We start from the raw sequence: 22,587 nt of genomic DNA, 5'->3' as shown, positions 1-22,587 counted from the left end.
GCTCAAACTCATGTCCATTGATTCAGTGATGCCATTCAACCACCTCATCCTCTGTTGCCCCCTTCTCCTCTTGCCCTCAATTTTTCCCAGCATCAGGGTCTTTTCCAATGAGTCAGTTCTTCACATTAGGTGGCCAAAGTATTGGAGCTTCAGCTTTAGCATCAGTCCTTCCAATGAATATTCAGGACTGATTTCCTTTAGGATTGACTGGTTTGATCTCCTTGCAGTCCAAGGGACTCTCAAGAGTCTTCTCCAACATCACAGTTCAAAAGCCATCAATTCTTCGGCACTCAGCCTTCTTTATAGTCCAACTCCCACATCCATACATGACTACTGGAAAAATCATAGCTTTGACTATATGGACCTTTGTTAAAGTGATGTCTCTCCTTTTTGATACACTGTCTAGGCTTGTCACAGCCATTCTTCCAAGGAGCAAGTGTCTTTTAATTTCGTGGCTGCAGTCACCATCCACATTGATTTTGGAGCCCAAGAAAATGAAATCTGACACTGTTTCCATATTTTCCCCATCTATTTGCCATGAAGTGATAGGACTGGATGCCATGATCTTAGTTTTTTTAATGTTGACTCACAGTAATTAAAAAAATAAGACATTCTGAATTGTAACTAAAGCACACCCTTCCCTTATTTCTCCAGAGAATGAGTATGTACTATTCCAAAGCATATTTATATTTTATATTTATAGAATTTCCCCTGAAAGACCTTCTTTGCTATTTTTTTTTACTCAAAGTCAGCTTGGGGTTTCTCTGTTGATGCAGTTCATTTGTTTAATTACTTCATAATATTCTACTGTACAAAGAATCCACAATTTCTTTATCCATTTCCCATTTGGGGGCAATAATTTGTTTCTACATTTTTGCTAGTGCAGACAGTGTATAATGATGACCTGTATATATCTCATTCTGTACATGTATGGGAGTAACCTTGCAAGCACCCAACTGCATGCATTAGTGGTAAGTCATAGGCCTTGAAATCTTTCATTTATCTATGTCTTAAAAGTGCTTGAAACCATTTGTACTCCACTAAAAGTGAGTTAAAGTATTTCCCCTATAACTTTGCCAGCATTTGTTTTTTTTTTGCGGGGGGGTGTGGGTTAAAATGTTTGCCAATGTGATGGACATGAAATAGTACTACTGTTTTAGGTTGCACCTTAAGAATTCCTCATGAGCTCAAGAGTCCTTAGGAAGGTTTACTGGCCCTTGAGCCTCTCCTACTGTAATTATCTATTCAAATCTTTATATTTTTAACTTCTACAGTTGATAAATTTTCTATCTTTCTCTTTTCTAATGTATGCATTAAGTGAGAAATTTCCCAAGGGTTAGCCATCAAATAAGTTAATGTATTTAATCTCCATATGGTCGGTCAGACTCCACTTCTAATTTATAAATTTTTGGCTATGACTTACTAAAGGTATGCTTTAATGATACTGCTGTCACAAAACATAGTCATGTGATGATAATTCTTTGATACCACTGTGATTTGCTTTACAGTCTAGTACAGTCAGTTCCTGAAATGCTCCACATTGATTGGCAAGAATGTATTTTCTCTAATTGTTCAGTGCAGGGACTTATATATGCCCAAAAGATTAAACTTGTCAATTTGTTGCTCAAATTTTTAAAAATGCTTAGTTTCAATCAGTGTGTGACCATGCGTTTGTGTGTGGTCTGTCGTGTTTGACTCTTTGTGACCCTAAGGACTGTAGCCCAGCAGTCTCTTTGTCTATTGGATTTCTCAGGCAAGAATACGGGAGTGTGTTGTTATTTCCTTCTCCAGGGGATCTGCCTAACCCAGGGATCCAACTTGTGTCTCCTGCATTTCCTGCATTGCAGGCAGATTCTTTACTTGCTAAGTCATCGGGAAACCTTTAGTTTCAATGAGATACATGCTAACTGATACTGTATATGTCAAATAGACATTATTAATTCTGTGAGGCTGAGTTTGAATATTGGAACCTATGTTCCTGGGTGCAATAAACTTCAAATTTATTACATCATCTAGTCTTTATATCACTATTTAAGGCTTTTGTGTCTAAAAAACCATTTTGTCGGATGTTAATATAGTTACCTCAGAGTATTTTTGGTTAATGTAGTTCTACTCTGTATTTTTAACTTTTAATGATTTTTATGATTATATACTAGACATGAGGGCTTCCCAGATGGCTCAATGGGTAAAGAATCCACCTGCAATGCAGAAGATGCTGGTTCGATCCCTGAGTCGGGAAGATCCCGTGGAGGAAGGCATGCCAACCCACCCCAGTCTTCTTGCCTGGAGAATCCCATGGACAAAGGAGTCTGGTGGGCTACAATCCACAGGATTGCAAAGAGTCAGACACTACTGAAGCAACTGGGCATGCACTAGACATGAATTTTGTAAATAATATATAATTTAACGTGCTAATTTAAAAGTCTATATGTGTTAACCTATGAGATTGTTAACTGAAAGATTTTATTTTAAAAGTGTTAATTTTGCTTTTTAATTCTTCCTTCCTCTTTTCTTCTGTTTTTCTCCCTTTATTCTCCCTTTACTTATTCAAAAGTTATACTTAAGTAGTTAGCTTTATTACTTTTTATAGGCTTACTTAATTTGGCAAAGTTTCCCAAATACAATGAAATACAAGCACCTTGAAATGCTGTGAGCTGCAAACACCACCCCAACCACCAGAGCTTTGAATTATTGCTTCCCAATGTTTAGTTACACTCCATTTGTAAGCTCCTAGTGGTCCTTATTGGAGAAGGCAATGGCATCCCACTCCAGTACTGTTGCCTGGAAAATCCCATGGATGGAGGAGCCTGGTAGGCTGCAGTCCATGGGGTCGCACAGAGTCGGACATGACTGAAGCGACTTAGCAGCAGCAGTGGTCCTTATTACAGATGATTTTCAATAACAAAATTTATTTAGATTTGCCAACTTGGTTAACAAGTTCTTCCCTTGCCAACACTGCCTGCATCTCATTCCTTTCCCCCAGGTTCAACTGAGCTCTTCCTGATTCGCATTTGCTCTTTGTGTAAAAAAAAGGTTGTCAACACTCTTGGTCATGGTCTAAAATTATCTGTTGCTTTCACACTTGAATGCCAGTATAGCTGGGTACAGAATTCTAGACTGACAATTACACCACTGTCCTCTGTCTTTTGTGGTTTTGTTACAAGTCTTACCATGCCTTTGTGGATAATCTGAGCTCTCCCCTCTTTGGCTGCTTTTCCTATTTCCCTTGTCTTTGCCATTCCAAAGTATCACTAGCTATGAACTTATTTTTATTTTAGCCTCAACAGGCCTCAGTGCTATACCGAACATCTGAAGATTCATGCCTTCCATGAATTATGTAAAATCCTCCATCAGTATGTCATGAAATACTGTTTCTCCCTTCCCCCTTTATTTCTCCTTTGAAATCTCCTTCTAGATATATTTTGAACTTCCTTATAAGAGCCTTCCCTGCTCTTCTACTTTTACATTCCCTATCTTTTTATGATCGTTAGCTCTGTGCCATCTACTACCATCCATCAAGTTTCTCATTTTATCTACTACACTTTTCATTTCTAGAAGGTCTCTTTGGTTCCATTTCAAACCCACCACTGCTTTTTCTTCCTTTACCTTTAATCCTTTCAGCTTCATTGTTTACTAACTCATCACTCATCCTGGGCCTCTCTGAGTGTACTTTGTAATTTTTCACTGCAGGGCTGGTTTTTCTGTGGGAATCCCTTGAGGACTGGGTTCCTGAAATAGGCAGTGCCAAGTTTTTATGTTAAGTCTTGGGCTCTTGATCCTTCCACAACGTTCTGGTAATGTAAATTTAGTTTCCTGAGGTGCAGGTGCAAGTCTCATTTCTCATGGGAAAGCCTCCTGTCTGTCCCATCTGGAGCCAGGCTTGAGGCAAGCCCTCTCCTCACCCTCCTGGGCTAATGAGGGAAAATCTCCTCCTCTGTCCGTGGAATCCTCCAGGGAAGAATACTGGAGTGGGTAGCCATTCCTTTCTCCAGGGGATCTTCCCAACCCAGGGATTGAACCTGGGTTTCCCACATTGCAGCAGATTCTTTATCATCTGAGCCACCAAGGAAGCCCATATTAAGATATAAGGAATGTAAATTCCTTCATTTCCTAAAACCAAACTTGATTTTTGTCTCGACCCCTTACTTTTCCTGATTGAAGGAAATGTAATCCAACCAATTCCAGTGAAATCAGTAACTTTAGCATATTTAGTTATTTCATGTAATCTCAAAACCAGGATTTTCTACTTCTGCGTATTTGCTCTAGTGTAAGCTCTTTCAGCATCAAAGCATGGAAAGATTTGATGTGTCTGTAGTTGTCTTTTGCCTGCACCAGCTTTTGCTAAGGTGTCCTTGTCTTATTGGTACCCCGTCTACTCCAGAGTCCATGGATGCATCCACACCTGCCCCACGGCCACATGGTGACACCGCCTCTCACTGCTTCCAACATGACATCTGCAGAATCCAACTCTTTATCTCAGATAAACCCTTTCCCATGAAAATTGGGCCATTCTCTAAGGCTGCAAGCAGAATGGAACACCTCAGTGGTTCCTTCCTCAGCAGCCCAGGACTGTCACAGTTCTGTTTCCTTCCTAATCCTGGCTCCTGGGCATTTCTCCAACTCTCTTGCAAGTTCATCTAATCATTTACATCTTCGATGAGTATTTTATTGAGCACTCGTATGTAATGTAAGTGGGAGGGTGGCCAAATAAATTTGGTCCACCATTACAACCATCATTCATTCACAGGAGGCCAAAATGAAAACAGAATGAAAGTTCTCAGAAGACTAAGCACAATACTACTTTTTCTCTTGGTGGTTAACTCCCAGACAGCCACTTCATCTCTCGGTTTCATTTCCTTTATGTGTGAAATATGGTATTTGTCCTGGCTATTGCTAAGTTCTCCTCTAGTTCACAAGGGCTTCCTCAAGAGCTGCTCCAAACCTCTCCAGCTGCCACTGAACAGGCTGGGAGGAGCTAGGCACCTGTGACTGAGAATCCAGCTAAGTTGGATCTGGTCAGTCCTCCACAGCATTAAAAGAGGAGAAGTCTTCCCTTTTGATTATCCAAAAGGGTTTCCCCTTCCTCACAGCAGGTCACTTCAACAACTGATGCTAATGAATTCCATCTCCCTGGTGCCCAGGTCAGCTCTCTGCTCACCCCTAAACTCTGCACAGTGAGCTCAATCCAAGCATGAAAACACACTAAAGGCAGAGGTAACAGGAGAACTCATTTCCAGAGGACACCACTCCTGACCTCACAGTCAGATCAGTGATGAATGATTTTTTTACCCCAACTGACCATCCACGTATTCACCAATGTGGTTAAATGACTAAAGTGTCTGAGGATTTGCCTGTTTACCAGGTCACACTGGCTGGCCTGGGGAGGAGATAAGGAAAGCCATGTGTACCAGGGTCACAAGGTCACAGGGCTTTGACTGGTGGGAAATAAAACAACCTGCCTGGAAGGGCAGGTGACAAGGGGACCCTGAGAGCTGCATGGAGGATATAAAGCTGCTTTTCCCAGAAGGAAGTATTTATAGGCCAATAAATCAGTCAGGGGCAGTGGCAGGGGCCACTCCCACTTAGACGCTCCCACTGAGTTGTCTAGTGGTCTACACGGAACCAGTTGCAGAAAGGGTGGGAGGAGGAGCTTACCAGGGTCAGAGGAGGGTGTGAGACTAGAAAGAATGAGAATCGGAGACAATGAGAAAAATGGGGAAATGAAATTTAAAGGACCTGAGAGATGGAGAAAAGTATATAAGAGTCTTTGGAGGAGAAGAGGGTATTGTGGGGTGAACTGTGTTCCTCCAGTGAGATAGTGGGAAACTGTGAATGTGACCTTACTTGGAAATCGAGTCATTGCAGAAATAATCAAATTAAGATGAGGTCATAGGGATGGGCCTTAATCAAATGTCTAGTATTCTTTAAAGGGGGAGATTTGAATACAGACACAGAAAAGATCACATGAAAACAGGCAGATACTGGAATGATGTGGCCCCACGCCCGGGAACTGCATGGACTGCCAGCAAAACAGAAGCTCAGAGAGATGTGGATGGTTTCTCCCACAGAGCCTCCCGAAGGCACGAACCATGCCAAAACCTTGACTTTGGACTTCTGGCCTCCACAACCATGAGGACAAATTTCTGTTGTTTATGGAACTCAGTTTGTGGTACTTTGTAATGACAGTCCTTGGAAACTACTATAGTGGGTTTGCAGAAGAAAAGTAGGAGAAAGAAGGAGGGAGGCCTTTGGACAAACAGGGTCACACTGGGTTGCTGTAGTTCATGGGGTCGCAAAGAGTCAGACACACTGAGCGGCTGAACAACAAACAGTAGCACATCCTCTTAAAGGGACAGGGACACAGATGCACACATACACACACACACTACACACACACACACACACACACACACAGATGGTCGGGCACAAGAAGACAGACCTAGACCCAGAAAACCAGATGACACGGGCAGACTCAGAGAGAGAAGCACACACAAAAAAACAGGCACCTGGGAGTACACACGAGCTGCTGAATTCTCAGTGGCGGGGTTGTGGGGGGTTCATACAGACAGAAACACACACACAGATGCACACACCTGGGACACACATTAGACAAGCACACAAGAACAAGGCCAGTGCAGTTTGGTGTTCAAACCCAGTGGGTTGAGAAAGGGCGACTGCCTGTCTGTCACCTTCAGCAGGGACAACAATAGACAGTCCAGCCAGGCACTGGCCACCAGTTACCATGACTCCATCCCAGCTGAGGGGCAGGTCGCAGCAGTTATCCTGAAACAGTGAGAGGGGTACACTGAGAAGGATAAGGAGAAGCAGAGAGGAAGGCTTGGAGGCCCACACTGGCCTCACCACTCTGAGAAGCAGGCTGCATCCCTGCCCTCCCACAGAGAGGGCTCTCATATGTGTATATGAGGTCCTATGCTACCCAATCCACCTTGCATAGGACTTGTTCACTTTGAAATCTCTCATCTGTACGTTTGGGATTTCTCCCAACAATGTTCAGTTTGTTCAGATCCTGGGCAGCCCAATGGGCTCAGAAAAATCTGGCTGCAGGAGGATTAAGGGAGCTCAATGATCAGCCTTCACCTGGAGAGTGGCCAGGGCTCAGAGCCCAGAAACTCACATTAGATTTGTCCAAGGAAGTGGTGCAACATTGGACACTCTCTGCTTACCGTCTAGGGGAGCCCCAGATTTCCATGACCAGCCAGGGGCCACTCAGAGGGGAGGTGCAGGGGCCCAGACTCACAGCTTGAGCTTGGCCTGAAGTTCCCAGCCACAGACCTAAGCTTCTGCAAGTAGAGTGCTGTTTTCAAGTTTACCCATCAGCCTTGGAGACCCTCACTCTCCATAAATTCCAGGAAACAATCACACACACGCTCACACACACTCACACATGCAAGAGTCCCAGAATAAACCAGAAATGCACCCAACACATATGCTAATCAATCCCTGCATCCTAGGTGGATCAGGGGCCCAAGAAACAGACATCAGGCATGGTATCCATGCCAACAGGGTGAACTCTGCTGATGGCTTTGTTTTCTCTGTCCCAGGAAGTTTCAGTTCAGCACCACAACATAATATGTCACAAATAGCAGGGGGCAGCTGGTGAGTAAGGCATCAACTCCTGCCCTGTGATTTAGAACGCCCTTGAGATCACCTCTAATTGCAACACAGCTTCAAGTGCAGAGAGTCAGGAATTCCCCTTCTGATTTCAGCCGGGATGATGAGCACCCTTCTCCTAAGGCAGGAGACACAAGCAAGTGAGTCTATTTTTGGAGGACGCAAGACGAACAAGATGAGCACCACCAGCTCAGGCTCTCAGAAATGATCCTCTGCCCACACACATTCCAAAGTACTGATTTTACAAAACCGGTTACATATGCATTTAAAATACAGCCTTGGAACAAAAGAGCAAATGGTTTCTAGGCCAAATGAACACTTTTGTAAGTACAATAATAATAAATAGTGTATCTAATATGGCAAAGAATATAAAACTCCTGTTAAATACTATTACCAGAGTCCTAAGGCCAGCTTCAGTCCTAACAATGACAGTACTTTGGCACACAGAAATTTCAGGCAAACGTTTCAGCTGCAAATCACGCCTTTTGTATTCTGTTTTTCCTTCTATATCGGCTCTGGGATCTCCCTCTCTGAATACCAACCACCAATTATATGTTAAGTGCTCAATCCTGGCCCTGTACATCTGAACTCAAATGCTTTTTAAGCTTGTAACTAATTCTTAGATTCTGGTTCGCTCAGTGACAGACTGCCCGCTAGCCATTTTCACCTGCCTGCAGTTTTACAGATGCATGGGCATCATAAATGGTAACTGGATTAAAGAAATAGCTCATACAGTCCATTCAACTATTATTACTTTTTATATATGATTTAAGCCAAATGTGGCCAAGTAGTAATGCTCCCTGAAGCTCTTTAAACAAAAAAAAAAAGTGCGTGGATTAATAAGTCTGGCATTGCCAGGCCAGTTCCTTCCATCATGGAGGGTGTGAGGAGGAGGCCAGGGGAGCACAAAGGAAGAGTGGGGCAAGTCCCTTTTTGGGCAAGAGCCGTGAGGGCAGGACCCCTGTGATGGATCTGAGTCTCTATAATACTAGATTGTGAGCTCAATCACACTTGTGAGAAATGACTTCAGAATCTAACCACCAAAAACTACCTTTCTTCCTAAGAAATCTATCCTAAGGCCCAGCATGGTACACAAATTTCCAGAGCCCAGATCTTGGTCACCATGGAGATACATCCCTACCTAGCCAAAAAGAGGCCCTCTCCTCCAAACATCCTGACTCTGTGCGAGGTCACAGTGACCACAGTAGAACTGCGAGGGGGTCAATGTGAGGAAACTAACCTATATATTTACTGCATAAGATACGAAAGGGGAAAATTATTATAAAGGAGCCTCCACACACAAGGCACCACCAACAGCAAGTAGATCCACACACCCTGTTTATTCATTTGCTTTATAATTTTTCTTGGACCGTAGTTGACTTACGATGTTATGTTAGTTTCTGCTATACAGCAAAGTGAATCAGTTATACATCTATATGTATCCATTCTTTTTTAGATTCTTTCCTCACATAGGTCATTACAGAATATTGAGTGGAATTCCCCGTGCTATACAGTGGGTCCTTATTAGTTATCTATTTTACATATAGTAGTGTGTGTATATCAATCCCATTCTCCCAATTTATCCCTCCTGCCCCCTTCCTTCCTGGTAACCAAACATTTGCTTTCTACATCTACGACTCTATTTCTGTGAATTTAAACAACTATTCTGAGGCCAGAATGTGGAAGTTCCTTGTGTGATCCCAAGAGGTTCTTTCAGGACACAGAGGGACATCTATTCCACTCAGCTGAGACTGGTGGACTTGAGTCATTTCTACTCAGTCTCCAGGAGCCCCAGCCTTGGACGCATGGAGGTGAATACATTCCTGAGGGGACACAGGGACCCTCAACATGCAGGGGGCTGAGAAATTTCTGGATGTCTGGGCTCTGAACAATGCTTACAAAAAGAAGCTAAACAGAAATAAAGTAGCTGTTTTAACAGTTAATTATCATACACTGAACTGTGTGCCCGCAAATTTACATGTTGAAGCCTTAAGCACTTATGTGGTAGTGGTGCCTCATTTGAAGGTGAGACCTTTGGGAAGTAATTAGGGTTAGATGAGGTCATGAGGGTGGGATCCCTATAACGGGATTCGAGTCTTTATAAGACAAGAAGAGACCAGAGCCCACTCTCTCTCTCCCTGTGAAGACACAGCAAAACCACACTGTCTACAAACCTAGCATGCCACTAGGATCCAGCAATGCCAGTGCCTTGATTTCAGACTTCCAGTCTTCAGGACCGTGAGGAGTAAACATCTACCGATTAAGCCACCCAGCCTGTGGTGTTCTGTTGTGGCAGCCTGGGCTGACTGAGGCAATATGGTGACAGGGGATGAAGGGAGCAAAGCACCACTTCCTCAAGTGACGGGCTGCATTACAAGAAATGGTGTCTACTGATTTTCAAATCTAAGATGCCTACAAAGTGTGCCAACTGAGCAGTGATCTTGGCAGTGACCTCTGGGAAAGACTGGAGCAAGAAGACAAATAACCTGCTCTCTGGTGACCTGTGGAGGAAGGCCACTTGCCCACCTGAGGCGCTCCCTAGTCTGGACAATTACATCTGGAGAATAGCCCGAGAAGACCTTGTCAGCAGGAGACTTCATGGCCAAGCCAGGAGTCCAGGTCCTAGGGCTCTGTTTGGGCCCACAGAGCTCCCTTCAGTCTCCTTCTTCCCTTCAGTGGCCATCTGTCTACCCCTTCCCTCTCACCTCCCACCCACCCACCAGCTGTGACAAGCTCCACTCAGCTTTCAAAACTGCTTCAGGAGGCATGCCACTGCACCTGTACCAAGCAGGACCCTGTGGGACTCCTGGGCACAAAAGCCTTTCTGTATCCCCCCATTTCTTGATTACAGGAAACAGGTTTCATTTAGCCTTTATGACGGGGCTTCCCTTGTGGCTCAGCGGTAAAGAATCTGCCTGCCAATGCAGGAAACACAGGTTCGATCCCTGGGTTGGGAATATCCCCTGGAGAAGGAAATGGCAACCCAATCCAGTATTGTTGCCTGGGAAATCTCATGTACAGAGGAGCATGGTGGCTACAGTCCATGGGGGTCACAAAACAGGTGGACAGGACTTAGCGACTAAACAACAACAGAGCCTTCATAACCTTGCCTGAGTTCCAATGGGCAGGTTCAAGCAGTTGCTAATCAGGGAAGGGAGGAGATGCAGAGACAAAGGAGGAGCTGTCAAAACAACAACAACAACAATAGTGCAACTTTGGAGTAGGGTCATTGTTCCTCCTCACATTATTATTATTATTGTGTGGTACACATAATAATATCTTTGAGCTGTTATGCAGATATTGAAATCCCTACCAGGTAGGAGAAGTTAACAGAATGCTGCTAACAATCATCAGATCTTAGATCAGTTGGAACCAGAAGACTGATGGTGCTAACTCCTACTTGCGTCACCACAAATCAATCAGAAGAATGTCAACAAGCTGATCACTCCCTCTTGAACCATAAAGTTCCCTGAACCAGAAATTCCTATAGAACTTCTCACTTCCCACTCCAGGTTGGGACATGTAGTCGAGGACATTAGCCTGCTGTGGCCCCCTTTGCCTGGCAAAGCAATAAAGTTATTCTTATCTACTTCACCCCAAACCCTGTCTCTGGGATATGATCAGTGTTGGAGTACAGAGGTGGAATTCAGCTTTACACCCACCCATGGGGCAGCACCGGGCCATGGGGGACCCTGACCATCCATTTCAGCAGGCCAAGCCTTGAGTAGAGTGGCACAGCGAGTCACTCTGCATGGTACTCTGAAAACACATTCAAATGCTTGCATTCAAAGAACACTTCACGGTTTACCTTTCAGAGTTGGAACAGGGCTGTCATGTCCATCCAGTTGTCCCAAAGGGTCACTTGAGTCAGGAACTTCCGCTTGCCCTGGGCAAAAGAGCACAGCACACACATTAATGAGATTTCTCTTCAGGGCTTTTATTCTGCTTTTCATGCAAAGACAATAGTGTTTTAGCAAAACTGCCCAATGTTTATAGAACACCTAGAGTGTTCTTGCCTGGAGAATCCCAGGGACAGTGGAGCCTGGTGGGCTGTCGTCTATGGGGTTGCACAGAGTCAGACACGACTGAAGCAACTTAGCAGCAGCAGCAGCAGATGAATAAGGTGTTTCGGTAACATTCACAGGGCTTTTGTAGCATCAGATTTGGTCCAAAAGCAAAAGTGATTCCTGCAATTTTGCAATCATTCTGCAATCCCAGGCAAAATGCAAATGCTTTACAGCAGGTATGGAGGAAGCAAACATGTGGCCCAAGTTTCATTTTGGGAAAAAGAAAGATTAAAACACCAGCTGGCAAAATTAAACACTTCTGGAGCCACAGTCAGCAGGTGGTCCTTCAGATATAGGCCTGTTAAAATTCTGAATAAATTCAGAATTGGAAAGTTTCTTCAGCAGCTCATTCCCTCTTGCCCACCTCAGCCCCCAGACTCATTAGCAGCTAACAGCCAAGAACTGATCTACCCAATAAGCATAAAGACAGAAGTTTCTCATCTTTATGGCAATAGTAACCTCACTCCCTCAGAGACAGTGTCAGCAGAAGCAGTCACCCCAGAGTCATAAACACCAAGGGCAAGAGCAGAGCTGGTCTGCTCAAGTGAGAATACGGCACAAAGTCATGGGTCCCCTGTCCTGAGATGGGTAGGTGTGATGGATGACCTAGAAACCGTTGGTGCCTCATATAGTCCTTTCTCCATATCCCAGTGCAGTTTGCTTTGAAGACTTCCACCCCATACCTTGGCCTTGACTGGGGTCCCACTGGTTGGAGGTGGGGGATGGGGGTAGAAATGGTGAAGCCATATGTTGTCAGGGTGACTCTGCCAACAGGATGAATCTGGCTTGACAGTATCAAAGAGCGGGACACACATGTGATGGCAAATGATGCAGCTTAGAAGGAAGGAAACCCCAATACATACTGCAACATGGGTGGGTTATTCTGAGTGAGATAGATGCAGAAAAACAAATACTGTGAACTACTGGAGTAGTCAAATTCATAGACAGAACGTAGAATAGTAGGTGACAGGTTGCTGGAGGAGGCAGAATGGGCAGTTAAGTGTTTGATATGGACAGAGTTTCATTTTGGTAAGACGAGGAAGTTCTAAAGATGGATATTGGTGATGCTTGTACAACAAGGTGAATGTACTTGATGCCACTGAATTGTGCATTTAATAATGGTTAAGATGATAAATTTTGTGTATTTACCACAAAAATTTTTTTAAAATTATTATAAAAAAGGTAGTTTATAATTCAATATTGGGCCACCCAACTTGTCTCCCTTAAATGAGAGGTGAGAACTAGCAAAGCACCCAGACACTTCAGGAACCACCCCCAACCCTTAAGATGAGGCCTTACTCAAAAAACTGGAGACCTAAAAGTGGAGTACAAGTGATTTTCAGACAGAAGTCAGGTACACAAGATGCTTTAAATTATTTAGCTCAACAAACACTGGCCAGTTTACACTCACGGGTACCCATGTGTCTAAGTTGATCTTCTCTGCCCACTTGTTCCTAAATCCCAGGACATGCGAGGTGACATCAGCTTGCAACACCCTTAGAATTCAGGCCCAATTCCAAGCAACCAAGAGGGGATATTATTTCTGAAACGGGCTCATGGCTTTTCATTCAGTTACGGAAGATTCCTTCTTTCTATCACTGCTAGTCCAAACTTACCCACGTGTCAGAAGTCACACATTCACACCATCTTTCATAAAACATCCTTGATCAACCTTTCAGAAGTAACAACTTTATTCTCTAAAACTATCCCCTGAACCATACACCTTTCCTATGGCAATCACATCATTCCCTGAATCAATAGTTGCATATATTTTAATTCTCCTCAAGGGACTGTAAACAGCTAGAGGATATCAGCTGCTGCATCTCTAGTGAAGACTAAAACCTAGACAGAATTCGGGGCTGCTACAGGACAGAGACAAGCATAAGCCGTACAGGCCAATCAATGTGGTTCAGTTTGGGTTTGAAATTTTAAATTGGCATGTTACACATACCATCACTCAGCACTGTTTAAATGTAGAGAGACCACAGGAAATCAAACACACTTGTACTATATACACACATCTGAAAGAGGAATAAAAATTATTAACTGCTTAGAAATTGACAAATGGTGTGAAACAGTCAAATAAATACATACTCTGTAGAAAAATAAGCACATTAGCCCAATTCCACTGTGCAAAAGAACCCCAGCTCTTCCAAGGCAGCTTTCAATTTGGAAGCTTAAGTATTTTCATGTTCATCTGAGCTGGGGGTGTGGACATGCACACTCTTCATGGGAGAAGAGCCGGAGGTGATACAAACGCTTCTGTTGACTCATGAGCAGATGTCACCCCCCGCCCCCACCACCCACACACACACACAGAGACATGCAAAGTCCCTTTTGAAATTAGAAATGCTGAGATTCTCCCTGAATATGTTGCACTGATCAGTACCTTCCCTGGGAATTGATTTTTAGTTTCTTTCAGCCTTAAGATTTACTCTAGGTAAAATTTAGTTTGGATATTTAAGTAAAAGAGTATCATCTACATATTTGGAAAAACAGGTAAAATTCACTAATTTTCAAGGCTAATATCAGGGACCCCAGTCTTTGGGACTTAGATGTGAAAGTGTGCAGAGCCTGAGCTCTAGCACATTTCCTCTGCAAGTCAAATGTGTGAATAAATTCACAATATCCAGTCATTGCGGTCCTTGGAATTGAGGCCTTAAGTTCCAGGAAAACTAGGCCCTGTTGTTGCTTCCTAACTGAGACATAAGGGCACCATTTACAGTCCAAAGTAGACCTAGTTTTATATATATATAAAAAATCATCATTCTCCTACACTGTAGAATGGCTATCCTTATTCGAGATGCTGCACCTCCAACAAGTGAGAACAGGGTCTAGTGTCTCAGTAGATTCCAAGAGGAATTTTCCTGGCCCCCAAAGGGTCAAGAACAACCAAAGGAAAAAAAATGAGACAAACACAAAAACAGAAACAACAAAAACTGTCACCCACTATTATGGGTGAAATATATGAAATTATATAGGTAATTTAAAAGTCCTCTTTTATTTTCTTTTTCAACATCTGTACAATGAACAAGCACCAAGTTTTTAATTGAAATAATTCATATATCACAAATTTTAGCATTTTAAAGTCTGCCAATTGAGTGGTTTTTAATATTGGGTTGTTCAACAATCTCCACTATGTAATTCTACAATATTTTATTACCTCCAAAAGAAAGCTTATTTCCATTAGCAGTCTCCCCCACCAATCTCACCTCTCCCAGACCCTGTAACCACTATCCTGTTTTTTTGTCTCTATGGATTTATGTACTGGGGCCACTTCATATAAATGGAATGATATCATATGTGGCTCTTTGAACAAACATCAATTTCATTAGATTTTTTAAATGCCATGCCCAAAAAGAAAAGGAAAAAAAAAATGCTGGAGAGAAGCACATTGCACTAGGTGATTAGCAAAGGCCTTTAAATGCTACATCAGCACATCAGACCACTGCCCAGACCCTGTGGGAAAATTTTGGCTGCCTAAGTAGACAGGATGTGGAGCATGCATGGAGACACAGCAATGACTAATGGATAAAAGACAGAGAACTAATGAAAAGCCAGAGAACCAGGACTACTGGTCCACAGATGTGATGGCTTAGGAGCTGAGAGTCTCACTGAGAAGAAGCCAGCACACGTTCACATTCCTGCTGCAGAAAGACGCGGCTCGTGACAAGGACAAAGGAAGCATTTCTCCACCTTGCGTTGAGGGGCCACTGCTTCTCCCCAGCTAGCACGTTCTTCTCCAGGTCACCAAGGCTGGACAAAGGACTTCTATTCTCCTTCTTCATCCCATGACCCACCTTGGTAATCACTGCTAGTCCAGTTCAGGCAGCGACTGGTCCAAAGTGGTGAGTCAAGTCACGCCTTCCACATGGCTGTCCTGAGAGCTTCTTTATACAAAGTCCCCCCTGGATTTACCGGGTGCTAGTATGCTTTCCCCCAGCTGGCTGACTGAAGATGGGGAAGACCTAAAGAGAGCAAAAGTTCTGGGAGGACTCAGCTGCCCTAACTCCTCAGGACTTAATTATTGTTTTCTGAAATGAGGTTACTCCTCAAGGCAAATTACAGGTCCTTCATTCTGGTAAATACTAAAAACCACGCTACTAATGCCACACATGTCCATTAAGAATGTGGATGCTCTAACTTTTTCCACTGGACATGAGTGAACTTCATCTAAAAAAAAAAAACACCAGCAAAACAATGTAAAGCTACTGGAAAACTCAAATCCTTGATCTCATCAATCAGGTAGTGGTGATTTATTAGCTCCTTATTGGTTTTTAGATGTTTGAAGAAAGGAGAGTATTTAATATGAAAAAAAATTAACTGTGACTCATTGCCTTGCAATGATACATTAAGTGTATAGTTTGATCCAGGTCAAAATTATACTTTAGGGACTTCCTTGGTGGTCCAGTGGTTAAGACTCTGTGCTCCCAATACAGGGAGCATGGGTTCAGTCCCTGGTTGGAGAACTAAGATCCCACATGCCACAGAGCACAGCCTAAAAAAATACAAATTCATAAATAAATAAAATGTTTTTTTTTAATTACACTTTGAAGCCTAGAGCAAAGACTAACTACAATGTGGTAACCAGGGTGGGATCCTAGAATAGAAAAAGGATTCCAGGTAAAGTTCAAAGAAAGATGAATAGTATGGATTTTAGTAAAGAATAATGTATGGACAGAGGAGCCTGGCAGGCTAAGTCCACGCTGTCACAAAACAGTCAGACACGACTTAGTGACTAAATGACAACAACAATGATGTGTTGATCTTGGCACATCTGCTGTGACAAATGTACCACACTAAGATTTAATATTAAGAGGGGACAGAGTGTGAGGAATATGTAAACTCTTGACCTATCTTCACACAGTAAAAAGTTTTTTGAGGAACAATTACACATCCCATCACATTGGTCAAGCTCTTAACCAAGGCTCACAAGTAAAGAAGAGCTGTAAGGGGGGCTCTTCCCTGGTGGCTCAGTAGTAAAGGATCCACCTGCCAACGCAGGAGACACGAGTTCAATCCCTGATCCGGGAACATCCCACATGCCGAGGAGCAACTAAGCCCATGTGCCACAACTACCGAGCCTGTGCTCTAGAGCCCGGGAGCCATGACTACTGAAGCCTGCATGCCCTAGAGAACATCCTATGGAACAAGAGAGGCCACCACAATGAGAAGCCCACATTCTGCAACTAGAGGGTAGCCCCACTCACTGCAACTAGAGAAAAGCCTGAGCAGCAATAAAGACACAGCAAAAATAAAACAAATAAATAAATAAAATCCTTAAAAACAGTTTTTAAAAAGAGGAGCTGTAAGAAAGATCCTATTTCCAAGTGGCCTTAATGGTGCAAGACAGGCATAAGCACTAACCATGTGAACAAAATACAACACAGATTCACAGGATCTGATACAGGTTGTTCAAAGATTCAGTAGCATGCCAGGGAATGCTCAGCAATTAAATCACTTTTGAGTATGTAGGGTTTTGAGCTAAACTGTACGTAAATTGTCATGGCATGGTGATATCGGCTCCTAACCTAGTACTTAGAGTGTGTTCTTAGCAGCACTTATTAATGTCCTATATATTCAGGGCTGAACCAACTGGTTTCCTCAGAAGGACCATGTGAAAGGATGCATTGTTGATGTCGCTGGGCTTGTTAAGAAGTCAAGGTTTTCCACAGCCCTTCGACAGCTGGATATGCACACCCAGCCCCAAACATGTACAAATTCTGAGTAATCAGAAACTGTGCCCCAGACAAACAGGATCTTCTGCAGACCTCTCAACAGGGTCCACTGAAATGACATCTTGATTTAAGGCATCAGTAAGATGAAAGAAATTCAGATCCACAAAGTACAAGTGGGTCTGTCCTGATTTCCAGGCTCCTTTCTGGTATTGTACCATGGCTACCTCATTAAGAGCAGAGACACGATTAAGAGAGAATTTACTAATGACATTCAACTCACACTCTTAGATTTGAGTCCATGTGCTACTCTGCTTTTGATTTGTGTTTCTCTTTAAAAAAATGTTTTGTTATTCAGATTATTCATTCATTAATCTCTAACCTGTTCATCTGAATCAGTACACTCGTTGTGATTTAATGAGATGCAGTCTCTGGCCTATTTGGACAACTTCAAAGCAGTCTCCTTTTAATTAGTGAGGGTATTTCATTCACCAAAGCTTGGCATTTTTGGATTTGGTCATCCTAAATGAAGGTATAATTTCCAGAATATGAGAACGAACAGCAAGCAGTCAAGGGCACACGGGCAAAGGACCACAGCCTGGAAGGGAGACGGTGTGGCATGCCGGGTGCCTCCGGAAGGGCAAGCATGCATTTTATGATGAGTTGTGCTGCGTGAGAAGTCAGTATATCCACTGGCAACTGGAAATGTTCATCGTGTGTTCCAGAACAATCACTTAGCTCAGCAACACGTCAAATCAAAAACATCCGTGATGCTGGAAATGCAACAGTTAAGGAAAAAGAACTAATAACTGGAAAGGAGCAGAGTATAAAATCCTAAAAGGTGAGTCCATTAGCCTGGGAACTGGGCCAGAGAAAGTATGTCCACAGTAAAGAGACTCGATAATGTTTCTGGGAATGCACTCAATAAAATGTTATACTGTGTGTCTCAACTGCCAGCTAGAAAACCACACAGCATTCAAGGTGCGCTGCCAGTACATAATCGGCAATCGTCTTAACAGTTTGCAATTTTCATTTCATTATTTTGAACTTCAAATTGAGTAAATATTAGCCTCTGTGTCTACATTCCTTAAAGGGCAGACCTAACTCTGCTGTGGAAATACAAAGTTAAATCCAACAGCCTGAAAATGGAGTAAGCAGTGCCTCTCACCAATTTAACCTTTGCTGTGATTCTACTTCTACAGCAAAAATATCAACCCCTCCCAAATGATCCAGGCACAGACCCAATTCCCTCCAATATTGCTGTCATAATGCTTTTTCTACCTCTGTCACAGACAGCCCCCCAGAACCCTCAACAAAGGTCCCACTGTCAAGGCCCAAGTGAATAGCTGGTTAAAGTAGGGATGAAGCTGCTCAGGAGGCTGAATTGGGTCCTTTCATTGATCTTCTCTTTTTCCCAACACCTGTAACCCCTGGCCATGGTGGCACAGGGCTGGGAAGCCAGGAGCCTCCACCCACAACATATGTGACTGGGAGGGTGAGACCCCAACACTCTTCACTACGACACAAGCCCCTAATCCAGTGATATTCCCGCTTGTTACTGCAGCTAAACTTGCACAAAGGGAGCAAACAGAAATGCCGGGTAAGTACTCCAAGCTCATTGTTTCCATTTGGTTTTACAGAAGACTGTTTGGAGTATCAGTTATTCCCATGCACACAGGATTTTTTTTTTTTTCATATCGAACCTCTAGACGGTGTTTAATTAAAGGTAAGGAGGGAAAAGATTAAAAAAAAAAAACACTTATAGAAAAAGAGACTGTGTATTATCCCATGATAATGCTGGAGGTTACTTTCTGTTCGCTTCAGGAGAGTTAAACTCCTGTGCTGCAGGTCTAGCAGCCTTGGAACCCATGGTTGTCTGGAGAAATCTCATGGTTCAGTGAATGAGACCCACAGGGAAATGGTTCCAAAGGTTTGTAGCACCCTCTTTCAGCCAGGAATTTGTGTCCAGGATGTGTCCAGAGGTGGCTCAGATGGTAAAGAATCTGCCTGTAATGCAGGAGGCTTAGGTTTGATCCCAGGATCTTCCTGGGATCAGGAAGGCAACTCACTCCTGTATTCTTGCCTGGAGAATTCCATGGACAGAGGAGGCTGGTGGGCTACAGCCCATGGGGTTGCAAATAGGTGGACACTAACTAAGCACAAGCAAGCACAAGCAACTAACACTTCAATACCTTCAATACCTATGTGGCCAGGGGCTGTTCTCATCCCCAGAGCAAGTCGACCAGTTGGCATAATTGAAAGCAGAGGTTTTGTTGGCAGTGAACACTTTGAGTTCGTAGAAGCAAACAAGGATACACATCTGTTATAATCAAAGACGGCAGCAGTGAATTTTTGTAAAGGTAGCCCATATATGAGTTTGTTAGGGCTGCCCCAACAAAGTGTCACAGCTTGGGTGGCTCAGACAACCGTTCTGGAGGCCCGAAGTCCAAGATCCAAGTGTTGGCAGGGTTGTTTCTCCTGCAGCCTCTCTTTGGCTTGTAGATGGCCAACTTCTCCCTGTGTCTTCACATGGTCTTCCCTCTGTGTGCCTACCCCAGTCACAGTGGGTGCGGGCCCACTTTAGTGACCTCATTTTAAATTGAATACCTCCATAAAGAACTATTTCCAAATAAGGTCACATTTTGAAATACTGGGAGTTAGGATTTCATTATATCTATTTTGAGGCGGATACAATTCAATCCATAATGGGCAGTGCTATTTATCTTCAATAATTAATAGTATCTTTATAATTAAAGATGACTTGAAAGTGATTTTTGCAATTGCATGGAGCAGAGAAAGCCTCAACAAGAAAGAATAAACAGGGGACCTGGACTAAGTACAGAGGGGCTGGGTGTGGGCTTACCCACATGCTGGAAGGACCTGCCAACAACCTGCTAATGACTCTAGCACCCCAACTCTTTCGTTTTGAAGGTGTCTCCCTGTGGCTGCCCTCAAACAGACATAAGCTGAAGACACTGCTGTCCTCTGAGCTTCATCTCCCCAAGGTTTCCAGCAGCAGCTGTGGCATCTTACCAGATCCCTCCCTCTCAGGCTGGCATTCCTTCTTTCTCATAATATTTATACCACCATCACTCTTCCCAAAGAGCGGCATGGCAGGCCCAGAGGGAATGCCGTGGTAGGATGTAGAGCAGTCGTCTGACCATTTTTGGTAAGGACGCTGCTCAGCTTTTACACAGGGCTGCCCACTTTGCATGATGCACAGCATCCTCACAACTCCCTTCACTTGACCTTCCATGTTTGGATCCTCTCCTGCCTCAGTTCCTATTGCAAGTGTCTCCTTGTCTCTGGCCCTGTAAATGCTGGAGTGTCCCTGATCTGGGCCTGCAAAAGCTTCCCCCTCTTTCTGTACCTGTCCCGTTAGTGACCTGACTTCAAATGATAGCCAAATGCCCACAACTCCCCAGTGCACCTTTCCTGGCTGGACCTCTCCATGGAAAGCCAGGCTCAGAAATGGGATGGCTTGCTTGCATCTCCACTTATACATCTAATAGACACATCATGCTTAGCTTGTCAAAACACAAATGCAGCTTTCCTCCACAGACCAGTCACCATAAGTCACCTGGTATGACTGCCCTGCAGTCACCAGCCTGCCTAAACTCTGGCTCCACCCTTTCATGGGCTAAGGCCACACATCCTGGTTATCTCTGACTCCTTTCCCTCTCTCACCCTACATGCAATCCATCAAGAAACGCTGTTTATGCTCTGTCTTCAAAATGCATCAGAATGTGATGCTCTCACCCTCCCTGGTCACACACAGTCCCAGCAGCTCTGATCCTGCTGGATCACAGACTGCCCTCCCCCAGACCTCCGTGGGTCCATTCTCCCCTTCCACTGCTGTCTATGCAGCAGAAACACTTGACCTGTAAACAGAGCATCAAACACCATTGCCTGTGATAGCAAGGCAAAAGGGTGAGTAGAAGAAGATACATATTCAAAATATCTTGCATTGTGAGATCCCACTTATTCCACATTCATAAATGGGCAGAGAGGCATCTGTAATGATGGAGGTGAGAAGACTGGTTACATTGGGGTTGATGGTCAGGAAGAAAGGTGACCCTATTCAACATGCCAAACACTTCCCTTCACATTTATGCACACAATCCTGCTACTTAACCTGCTTCCCATTTTTCTTTCCCCCTTAGCATTTCCAAGAGATGATGATCTGTTCATTAGTTTGATTCCATTTCCTCATCCTGAGAGCAGGAGGTTCTGCCTGTCTGCTCACTGCTCTCTCCCCAGCGCCTGGAGCGCACCCTAGTGGTTGCTCATGGGGTGAATGAATGAATGCATGCTTCCATGCTCAACAACTCCAGCACCTTCCACCTCCCCCAGAGGAGCAGCCAGAGCCCCTTCTCCAGTCACTCCACAAGGGCATGTGTGTGCATGCACACACACACACACACACACACACTCCTGACCGCACCTCAACTCCTTTCCCCTTCACTCTCTCGGCAACAGTCCCAGCCCCTTCTCCCTCTGAGGTTTGTATTTATTTTCCCCTCTGCCTGGAAAACTCTTCCCTGGGCCTCTCTCTAACTCACCAATTATTTCCTCTGCTCCAGGGTTTGTTCATAAACAAGGCCTCCCTTGGAAGCTCTTATTGAAAGCTGTCCATGTATGTCTCATATCAGAAGAGGGTGGCCTCCATGCTGGGAGGCTCTGGGAGACTGTCTGGTGTCCACCGTTTGGAACTCTGGCCTGCACGAGGCTCTTTATGACCATGTGAGAAGTAAACAAGCGCTGCAGTGTCCTGGGACCATCATGCTCACGTGTGAGGAGAGTCCTGAGTTTTACCTCACATTTTGAAGAATGGAGCTCATAGCTGCTCCAGATGCGGGCAGTGTGCACTGTACCAGAGCCTCTTCCTGCATCATGTCAGCTCCTTTTCCCAGAGGCAGACAATGGTGCTGTAACTCTGCTCCCCCGGGACAGGCTGTAGGATCTGGTCCTCCAAATCGCTAATGAACACTGCCCTGTTCAGTGGACCCCAAACCTGAGATTGCTGGCAATGCCCCAAGGAGCGCCACCAGGCCCATATTCCATAATCTCTCTGACGACACACTCTTTTGAATGTGTATATACATCTTTACGGAGAAGGCAATGGCAACCCACTCCAGTACTCTTGCCTGGAAAATCTCAAGGATGGAGGAGCCTGGTGGGCTGCAGTCCATGGCATCGCGAAGAGTCGGACA

The 22,587-nt window shown here is 44.1% G+C and overlaps 1 protein-coding gene across 2 annotated transcripts in view; it reads right to left on the bottom strand.

Annotated features, from left to right (window-relative positions):
- ROR2 (receptor tyrosine kinase like orphan receptor 2) overlaps positions 1 to 22,587 on the bottom strand; it is a 240,034-nt gene that overhangs the window by 42,750 nt on the left and 174,697 nt on the right. For both annotated transcript variants that reach the window (XM_006067981.4, XR_003108292.3), the window contains exon 2: positions 11,441 to 11,518. In XM_006067981.4, coding sequence (XP_006068043.4) covers positions 11,441 to 11,518 — 78 coding nt within the window. The remainder of the gene's footprint in view (positions 1 to 11,440; positions 11,519 to 22,587) is intronic.

Source organism: Bubalus bubalis, chromosome 3 (assembly GCF_019923935.1).
Source record: "Bubalus bubalis isolate 160015118507 breed Murrah chromosome 3, NDDB_SH_1, whole genome shotgun sequence".
Lineage (NCBI taxonomy): Eukaryota > Metazoa > Chordata > Mammalia > Artiodactyla > Bovidae > Bubalus > Bubalus bubalis.
Note: the sequence above shows the minus strand (reverse complement) of the source record. Positions and strands in the feature narration are given on the sequence as shown.